This window comes from Arachis stenosperma, chromosome 3 (assembly GCF_014773155.1).
Source record: "Arachis stenosperma cultivar V10309 chromosome 3, arast.V10309.gnm1.PFL2, whole genome shotgun sequence".
NCBI lineage: Eukaryota > Viridiplantae > Streptophyta > Magnoliopsida > Fabales > Fabaceae > Arachis > Arachis stenosperma.
In genome coordinates, this window is record NC_080379.1 from 22,543,710 (window position 1) to 22,553,826 (window position 10,117).

Genomic DNA, 10,117 nt, shown 5'->3' on the forward strand with positions numbered 1-10,117 from the left:
ATTTTCAAAAGATAAATTAAAACTCTCGATTACTTATTACTTATTGATTAATTATTATTAGTATTCATTTGTTGGGTTGCTGCTTCTTGTGTAACAGAAGCATATTTGGGTTTTGGGCCTGGCCTATTTCTTTACCAAAAAAATAGATCTAAAAGAAAAGAGAAACATGTGGCTATGGAAGAGCAAAATATGAGAGTAGCGCCTTATCCAGCAAGTGTTGACTGTTGTGGTGGACGACCAATTGACCACCACTCCACACGTTCCTCATCTCCATTTCATAAATCTCCAAAGAAGAAGCAACAACTGTGACGATCTCATTCCCCAACCAATCCATGGCTTCCAGCACTCTATCCCCTTCTCAATTGTGTTCAGGGAAGAGAGGGATATTTAGCCCCTCAGAAGCAGTTGCTGTGAAGGGTGCGAGGAGGCAAACGGTTGGAAATGGGAAGGCGAAGGGGAAGGGAGTGAGGATCACATGCCAGGCTGGCAGCATTCCGGCAGATAGGGTGCCTGACATGGGGAAGAGGCAGCTGATGAATTTGCTGCTTCTTGGTGCCATCTCACTCCCCACTGCTGGCATGCTTGTTCCATATGCTACTTTCTTTGCCCCTCCAGGGTCTGGATCCTCTTCTGGTGGAACTGTTGCTAAGGATGCCGTTGGAAATGATGTTGTTGCTGAACTATGGCTCAAGGCTCATGGACCTGGTGACCGCACCCTAACACAAGGATTGAAGGGAGATCCTACCTACCTTGTGGTGGAGAAAGATAGAACCCTTGCAACATATGGGATTAACGCCGTCTGCACTCACCTTGGCTGTGTTGTGCCATGGAATGCAGCTGAGAACAAGTTCATTTGCCCTTGCCATGGATCGCAGTACAATGACCAAGGAAGAGTTGTCAGAGGACCTGCCCCCCTGGTATGCAAAATCATTATAATCCTGCTTTCATTCTGCACCTAAATGCCTAATACACCTTATTATTTTCATTCAATGTAAAAATTGGAAACCAATTAGGGAGGTCTTAAGCTTGTCCCTTTTGTCAATGGTCTCGAATTTGAGTGAATAATACTACACATCCAAATCTTTTTGTTAATTAAGTCAAACCAAGTTGGTCTAATATAACAAAATTCAGTTATGGCTAGCATTATTCCAAGTCTTATTGTTTAACTTGGTTAGACTTAGTTCATAAAAAAACTTAGATGTGCTGCATTACTCGTAGGGGGTGGATTCAGGTTAGGCTTGCATGGCTGCTAATTAGTTTAAGTTTACCTTGTAACCTTTATTGGTATAAACTTATTAGCCTTAACTTATTGTTAAAGCCTGGCTTGGCAAGAAGCTTGTGTTGTAGCTTGTAATTCAAGGAAACTTATATAGGCTAATAAGTTTACCTTGTAAGCTGGTTCTATATTGAAAATGCTAGGCCGAACACAGGCCGGTTACAAGCCCTCAACAAACCACCTGACCTTTGTCACCGGAGGCAGATGTTGACTTAAACATTAAAATCCAACTTTTTGTGATTGATTTCTTCACTAACCTAGTAGAGTATCCAGTTTCGTGCTTAATGGTACAGTATTTAATGTTTTGATCGTTGTTGATGAATGGACAGTCTCTGGCACTAGCACATTGTGATGTAGATACTGGCAAGGTGGTGTTTGTTCCTTGGGTCGAAACAGATTTCAGAACCGGTGATGCTCCATGGTGGGCTTAATTTATTATAGTGATTAGTTTGTCTTCTATTATATGTATTTATTTTTGTGAAAGCAAACATTTTGTTACGTATTTTATTCATGGGGACATTCTATGATCAAATTATTATTTTGTGAACTGAACTATTGAAATTTGTGTAATAAAACGACAGCGTATTCATAGCAAGCAAGTTTGTATAATGTGCCAATGGATGTACCTAGTAATGAAAATAAATAAATAATACGAAGCAACAAAACTAAAGTCAAATCTTTATAAATATAGATAGTTATACATTAGGGGATTTGGTTTGTACTTAAATTAACTATCTTGTCTTTAAGGTGAAATTCACAGATGCAACAACCCATGTTAAAAGGGCAAGATCTTTTTCCACTTTCTGTGTTGTGTAGATTATTTTTGACAGGGAGGTACTAAGTTGATTTCTTGATACATCTGGATCACCCAATCGCCCTTCTCATTTGTTGTATAGATTGCTTGAAATCGAAGTGGAACCTTACATGGTACCAAAACTACCAATAGCTGGTTCTTGAGATTCATGTCTCATTCTTGCAAATTCATCAATTGGTACTAAGAGTATACTGGTTTTGATTTCAGACAAACTCAAAGAGGACAATTTCACGACGTGCACACTGAAATAAAAATTATAAAATAACTTAAAATTTAAAAAGTAACCACACCTAAGTAAATAATAAGTTATAATTTATAAATAAAATTTTAAAAATTTTTATTGACGACATCTAAATAAATAAATTCCCAAACTTAATAGATGAGCGCCACGTAAAGATATATAAAGATAAAAATAAAGATAAAAATATATTTGTAAAAATATAAAAATAAAGACAGATAAAGATGAGGGGCATGTCATTGTCAGTAAAAAGTCTTCTTATTTGTAAAGATAAAAATAAAGATAAAGAAAAAGATATTACTATAAAAATAAAGATAAAAATTATCCGTAAAACAATTATGATTTTTTTTTGTTTTTCTTCCCATATTTAAATTTATTTTTATTTCGAATAATCATCAACTTTGTATACTGAAATTAAAAATATTTAAATGAATTATATACTAAAGTTTAAGCAATATAAATAACTACTAATAATTATTTAACTAACATTTCTGTTTTTTTTTTTTTGCACCATTAAAAATTAAAAATTAAGTATAAAAAATTAATTTTTAATTAGCTAATGTTAACGAATTTGTTTGTTTGAAAGCTTAGGGTTAGAGTTTAAAGTTTTTTTCAAATTTAAAATTTAGTGTTCAGAATTCAGAATAAAAAACTTTTAAAAAATTAATTAAAATTTAAAATTTGAACTCTTCGAAGATTAAAATTAAAAGATCGCTTTTAAAATCAAAATTACCATTGAGTGCTTTAGTCCTAATGTATAAATAAATAACGATAGTCACCAAAAAAAAAAAAAAAATAATAACGATAACAAGAGGATCCATTGTATCTGACTATCTGTGCTCTCAAGTCTCAACTAGGATCATATAGGACACCAGTAAGTAACATCACCTACCTGCTTTTTCCTTTCAATTGATTCCTTCTTTTTTTGCATATCTCAATGTTATGGTTATTTATTAATTGTTCACTTGTATGCCTATTGATTCCCAACAATATCTTCTTTCTTATCAATTTAACGTAAGCTTAGTTGAATGCATGGTGAAAAGATTATGTTTGTGTATGACTTCAACTAGCTAGGTATGATAATTGATAACAACGTGGCCATTGCGACTTTAATTTCTGGACTTTACAATGTTCATCATCAACCGTTATATACATTTAGTCTTTTAGAATTTAGATTAATGATAAATGATAAATTAATTGCCTCGTTGATTTAATTAGTTCAATTTTTTTACACACAATGTGTTATGTGTCAAAAGGTTGATAATGCAGTCACCAAAAAAAAAAAAGGTTGATAATGCAATCAGAGAAATAAGAATGAGTGGTTATGGGTTGATAATGTGTTTCTCATATTTTTTAATTTCTGAGAAATTTATTTATCAATCATATGTTTTCAAATTAATTTTATCAATTATATAAACATATATAACTGACAAAATTAATTTTAATAAAATCCTAATCTTTTCAAATTAATTATAATAAAATCCTAATCTTGGATTTGAGATTTTTCTTTAGTTCCTCCCCCTTCTTTTTTTTTTCGCGTTGCTTTGACTTTTGTGTCCATATAAAATGTCAACGCATACCGGGAAAAAAGGTTGAAAAACGGATGAATCGGTTTGTTGCGTCCACAAAATCCAGAAGAGTTTGCGTTGGAGCTTAGAAGTGAGTTATCTGTGTGTGAACAAAGCATTATCCTTAATACAGCAAGGGAATAAACAAATCAATGCAATGCAATGATCATAACAAAATAAACTCGTACGGTTTGTTTTATTTAAATTTCTTTCTTTCTTTCTTTTGATCTCTTCTTCGTACGGTTTGTTTATAATTTGTATTTGTATTTCACAAAACAACTGGGATTCCATTAAAACGCATTGTGCCAGCACTATCGTTGTATGCTTTTAATCGATTATTGATTTTATACTGCAAAATTTGTCACTATGGCAGTGAATTCTAACAGTTTATCTAAAGCGTATTGTTATCTAAGATTTTAAAGAAGGTAACTATGCATGTGTGGTTATAACTTACAATAAAAGAAGTGTTATTGATGTGGCAGAATATTGATATTGCTGTGTTTGTGATCATAACTAATCATCGTTTGACTTACGCTACTATAACGAATATTTGGACTATTATTCATTCATTTATTTCTAATGTTATTATTAACGGTTATCCTTGTTTGTTTCTTCAATTCTTCCCCTGCTTGTAGTTGCTGCTCCATATTTTTATCTTGATTGAGATTTCAATTACTTGTTGCATTCAGAGCTAGGTCAAAAGGAAGTATCCGAGGCAGCCATGGTTACCGCAGACGATCCTCCAACAAGACTTCAGGTTTTTTTTATTATTCTCATATTTTCTTTGGAAATTAAGGTGTGAGTGAGTCGGTTTAGTGTTTGGGCAAAGGAAATTGATACAGTCTAACCTAATAACTACATTAGTGACTGTTTCTACGGTTTAAAGTTTAAACTGTGATCTTGAAGTCACACAGAAACAACTCAACCGTTGCTCCAAGTCTCCCTTTCAATTTCGTGCCAAGTTAATAAAGAATCTATTATTTGGTACCAAAGAAATTAAACATGCATTGTTCATTATTGGCATGATCAACAGGGAAAGTATACAGCAATAGCAGTGTGTTGGTTTCTTGGAAATGGATGTCTTTTCGCATGGAACAGTATGCTGACAATAGTAGATTACTACAGTATCTTGTTTCCGGTAATTTATCAGTATTCTGATGATTCAATTGTTGTGTTGTTCAATCCAGAGTAATTTTGATCTCTTTTTTTCCTTTCTTGTGCAGAGATACCACCCTTCAAGAGTTCTTACTCTTGTATACCAGCCATTTGCAGTTGGAACGATTGCAACACTTGCCTACAACGAAGAAAGAATAAACACAAGATTTCGGAACCTATTTGGATACATTCTTTTCTTCGTAGCCACTCTTTTGGTGTTAGTTGTAAGTCTTGATCATTATAGTCTGTGAACTTTCCTTACACTCTAATTCATCAGAAATCAGAACATGATTTTTGCTTATGTCTTTTGTAGATAGATTTAGCAACATCTGGTAGAGGAGGAATTGGAACTTTCATTGGTATATGTGCAGTAAGTGGTGCATTTGGAATAGCAGATGCTCATGTCCAAGGTGGAATGGTGGGAGACCTTTCATTTATGCATCCTGAATTGCTTCAGGTCAGCATCACCATTGCAAAATTGCTCTCTATAACTTTCCTCACAATGTTACTTTCTTTTTTTAACCGACAAAAATTTTCTTCTCTAAACAAATTTGTGTCTCTGAATGTGTTGAATAATCCCATTAACTCCTGCATACTTTTTTATGTGGTGTCATTTTGTTGTAGTCTTTCCTTGCTGGTGGAGCAGCATCAGGTGCATTAACTTCTGCTTTGAGGTTAGTTACAAAAGCTGCATTTGAGAACTCCAAAGATGGTCTTCGCAAAGGAGCACGTAAGTTCCAACTAACATAACTTCTCTGGAACATAAAAATTTAGTTAAACTACTAATCAATGATCATGCTTTCTTTCTTTCTTATTGATCCTTTGATTTGCAGTTCTGTTCTTTGGCATAACAACATTCTTTGAGCTTCTTTGTGTCATTCTCTATGCATTTGTGTTTCCCAAAGTACCAATTGTGAAGTATTACCGATCAAAAGCAGCATCAGAAGGAGCAAAAACTGTTTCAGCTGATCTTGCAGCCGCTGGCATCCAGACCTCATCTGTACTCCACTTTTTCTTTTCTTTTGTTTTCAATTCCAACATGGTTTTAAATTGCAGTTGTTACCGCAATTAGTGCAATGAGCGCTACATCAGCAATGTTGTGGCTCCATTCTAGTTACCGTTGCATACTGCAATTTAAAATCATTATGCATTTCAATTGACTTGCAAATTAGGTTATAAAATTATTTGGACATTAAATTAGAGTTAAACTCCAAAGTGATCTTTCAAATTAGTTACGTACATTAAAATAGTCTTCGAGATTTCAATTGTACTAAGTATGTCTTTGAAATTGACAAAAGTGCACTATGCTAATCCCTAATAATTTTTTATCAAGTGACTCATCATATCTTTTGGGATTATATAATGTACTTTTGTCAATATCAGAGATTTAATTGTATAATTAGAATTTCAAAAACTATTTTAGTACACGCAACCACATTTAAAGTATCCTAGAACTTAACTCCATTACATTACCATGAATTGCTTTCATAGAACTCCTCCATTCTTTTTTTTTTCCCTATGTATTCATAGAAGTTACTAAACTTTTCATGATTCGGTTTATGAGATAAGAATTTTTTTTTTCTCTTTTAGGACAATGAAGATGTAAAGAAACAAGAGCGCAAAGGAAAGAAGCAATTGTTAATGGAGAACATTGATTATGCAATTGATTTGTTCCTCATATATTCTCTAACACTGTCTATCTTCCCTGGATTCTTGTCAGAAGACACTGGAAAACATAGTTTGGGCGCTTGGTATGTACATGAAAATAAACACAGTAATATCATTCTTCTCTAATGTATATAAATACAGATATTATCTAACATATTCTCCAATGCTGTTATTGTTTCAGGTATGCTCTTGTTTTGATTGCCATGTACAATGTGTGTGACTTAATCGGAAGATACATTCCCCTAGTGAAATGCATTAAAATGGAGTCTCGAAAGTTGCTCACAACAACAATAGTTAGTCGTATCTTACTTATACCGGCATTTTATTTCACTGCAAAGTATGGTGACCAAGGTTGGATGATGTTGTTGACATCTTTCTTGGGATTATCAAATGGTTATCTCACTGTCTGTGTTCTTACCAGTGCACCCAAAGGTTACAAGGTAGGTTTGAAACAAATTTGACATAACATAATTCAGGATAATTTTATTAATATTGATTGATTTATTTTAATTTTGTAGGGACCAGAGCAAAATGCCTTGGGAAACATATTGGTGTCGTTTCTTCTTGCAGGCATTTTTGCTGGGGTAACACTTGATTGGTTGTGGTTAATAGGTAAAGGGTGGTGATACCTTCACTAAGCCAACTAGGGGAATTGCCAAGTCATTGTTAATTTATTAAATAGGACTCATTTTTTATATATTTTTAGCATCAGACATGACTAAGATTGGTTTTTTTTATTTATTATTTTAGAGTTAGAGTTAGAGTAAATATTTCTGCATAGTTATCTAGTAATTTTTAATTACGTCATTATAAATTATTTTATTAGTTGAACATGAAAACTATACCTTTGCAAATTAAGTTTAATTCTAAAATAAGTGTTGGCTGCTCTAATTTTGTTTACCTTTGCTTTAGAATTTTAATTTTGTATTGCTTTCTTCTCAATGATATTGCTATTACTTCCGAAAAATTATTTCACCTTCTTTTAAAAAATGGTGCCAAGTGTTTTGGTAAAACATAGAAATATAGAATAATTACTTTCAATGGGTATATAAGTTATTAACAGGTTTTGGGAATCGAATAGAATTGGCTGATTATTTAATTAATCGAAAATCGATCATTAAATTAGTTTAATTCAAAATAAAGTTTGTTTGACGATAAATCAATCAAAAATTAAAAAATATATATCAAATTTTTTTATGATTAACTAATTTAAAATAATAAATCAATAAAATTATATATTTTATATATAAATATATTATTTTATTATATCTAATTTAATTTTAATTAAATTTTTAAACTGTTAAACTTTTAATTTTATCAGTTTAATAATTTCAAAACTTTAGTTATTAGGCCAATGTCATCACGAGAAAGAGAACCATAAAACATTTTGTGGATAGGCTTGCAAAGTGACATCTGTTATGGCCTCAATTTTTTTATTAATTATTTAGTAAAGTATCATTTTTTATTGTTTATTAAATTTTTATATAATTTTTTTATTTTATTTAAAAAATATAAGATAAAAGATCATACTTTACTAAATAATAAAAAAATTAAAATTTATTTAATAAGAAGTTGTGAATTCGAATTTCTTTATTTTTTATAAAAAAAAAATTTCTCACATCTACCAGACTCCAATCATGCAATCACAAGCATGAATTTACTTCATTTCTTGTTTTCTTTCAAATTTGTTATTTATTATTATTATTTATTTGCACATAAATGAGGTCATTAGACAACTAAAAGAAAACATATTTGTAATGTAGTTTAAATCAATTTAAAAGATAAAACAAATCGATATAATTTATTATATTTTAGATTGTAATAATTTGATTTATTTTTAAATTTAATTCAATTTAATTCAAATTATTATGATATCTTTTATTTATATTGTCAACGAAATATGTCTAACTATTATTTTATAATTATTTTATTTGCATAACAAAAATGTGTTATTTATCTTGGTTATATATTAAATAAGATAAGTAATAAAATAAAAATAAATAATTTTAAAATAGTATAAATACAAAATTAATTTTTTTAAGAAAAAAAAAACTCCATTTATGATAAAAATTTTGCTTGGTTTGGTTCTTCATTTTCTGGATTCAATGGTAGTCTTGTAGAGGAGTGGATCATCTCCCATGAAAAAAAAAATTGGATGGTGTGCAGTGTTTAATCTAATTATTTATCACACTCTTTTTCTTATTTATTTCTGATTTCACTTAGAGAATTAAAAGTAAAAGATCATACTGTATTCAATCAAATATTAAAAAATTCGAGAGGATTAATTTCCGCTTTGTAGGGTTTTGTTACGGTCTGTTCGATTTCTATGAACGAATAGTGTTTATAATGGGTTTGTTTCTAAAATTTTCTAATGTTTTTTCTTTGTATATGCTTTTTTCTTTGGGCTTTGGTCCCTCATTGTGGGTTATTCTCAATGTGAAGTTTGATTACTAAATGGGAATTTTGCTGCAAAGCTCTTAAAGCGATTATGCTTAGTTGCTTATGAAGATTGAAGAACATGTAAACGCCCCTGTCCACGGTAACTGCCTCAATGGCAATTTATCTGTTAAGGGTGTTTAAATTTAAACTGATCTAAATTAAACCGTTCATTTAATTCGATCTAAATTGAAAATCGATTAAAACCGTACTAATTCGAATTTGATTGAATTCTATTTTTTACAAACCGCTAAATTAGATCGGATTTCGAATCTATTTTTCATAACCGATCTAATCCAATCCAAACCGCACAATGTGCTATAATATTATTATTTTTTTATTATATTTACAATTATATTTATAACATGTTCAATTTGTTATACATTTTTTATTATTCATGTATTATTATTATTTAATAAATATTTTATGTTCAAAATATTATTTATTTATTTTAACTAACCTATAATTTTATTTCTATTGTTATGTTATCGTTGGCTTTTTAAGATATTGTTAAGATTTGTTATATGTATTCAATTTTTTAATTATTTATAAAAGCGTAAATCCAAACCGATCCAAACCGCTTGTAATCGGATCGGATTTACAAAAAAAATTTCATCCAATCCAAATCGCACCGCACATAAATTAAGCGTTCGAATCGGATGACTTTTTCCTTAAAACCGAACCAAACCGTGTAAGACCCCAAGTTTTTGAAAATTAAATAATTAACTATTTATGAGTTATTATATTTGTTGAGTTTTGTTTTTTAAAAAAAATTATTTCTAACAAAAATAATTAAATAATATTTTATTATTATTAAAGTTTAATTCAATTATGACTTATTCTATTAGTTTAAAATATTTATTAGAAACTATTTTAAAGATAAAATATTTAAATTAATTATTATTATTATTATTATTATTATTATTATTATTATTATCTAAAAAAAAAAAAGAAGAAGTGAC

General features: G+C 30.3%; 2 protein-coding genes across 2 annotated transcripts; both read left to right on the forward strand.

The window, feature by feature from the left end:
• Positions 1-205: 205 nt before the first annotated feature.
• LOC130970859 (cytochrome b6-f complex iron-sulfur subunit, chloroplastic-like) lies at positions 206-1,871 on the forward strand. Its single transcript, XM_057897063.1, has 2 exons — positions 206-917; positions 1,606-1,871. The coding sequence occupies exons 1-2, from the start codon at positions 333-335 to the stop codon at positions 1,705-1,707; spliced, it is 687 nt and encodes a 228-aa protein (XP_057753046.1). The 5' UTR covers positions 206-332; the 3' UTR covers positions 1,708-1,871.
• A 2,099-nt stretch (positions 1,872-3,970) lies between these two features.
• On the forward strand, positions 3,971-7,494 carry LOC130970309 (equilibrative nucleotide transporter 3-like). The gene is made up of 10 exons (XM_057896359.1): positions 3,971-4,080; positions 4,586-4,653; positions 4,930-5,034; positions 5,120-5,275; positions 5,365-5,508; positions 5,676-5,781; positions 5,885-6,051; positions 6,642-6,802; positions 6,901-7,159; positions 7,238-7,494. The coding sequence occupies exons 2-10, from the start codon at positions 4,618-4,620 to the stop codon at positions 7,343-7,345; spliced, it is 1,242 nt and encodes a 413-aa protein (XP_057752342.1). The 5' UTR covers positions 3,971-4,080; positions 4,586-4,617; the 3' UTR covers positions 7,346-7,494.
• Positions 7,495-10,117: the final 2,623 nt, after the last annotated feature.

What these genes read in the sequence shown, in the direction of transcription:
- LOC130970309 (XM_057896359.1), top strand. Translation starts at nt 4,618, where the DNA reads ATGGTTACCGCAGACGATCCTCCAACAAGACTTCAG. An exon ending in ATCCTCCAACAAGACTTCAG is followed by an intron (nt 4,654 to 4,929) that starts GTTTTTTTTATT and finishes CATGATCAACAG; the next exon opens with GGAAAGTATACAGCAATAGC. An exon ending in CCACTCTTTTGGTGTTAGTT is followed by an intron (nt 5,276 to 5,364) that starts GTAAGTCTTGAT and finishes TGTCTTTTGTAG; the next exon opens with ATAGATTTAGCAACATCTGG.
- LOC130970859 (XM_057897063.1), top strand. Translation starts at nt 333, where the DNA reads ATGGCTTCCAGCACTCTATCCCCTTCTCAATTGTGTTCAGGGAAGAGA. An exon ending in TCAGAGGACCTGCCCCCCTG is followed by an intron (nt 918 to 1,605) that starts GTATGCAAAATC and finishes ATGAATGGACAG; the next exon opens with TCTCTGGCACTAGCACATTG.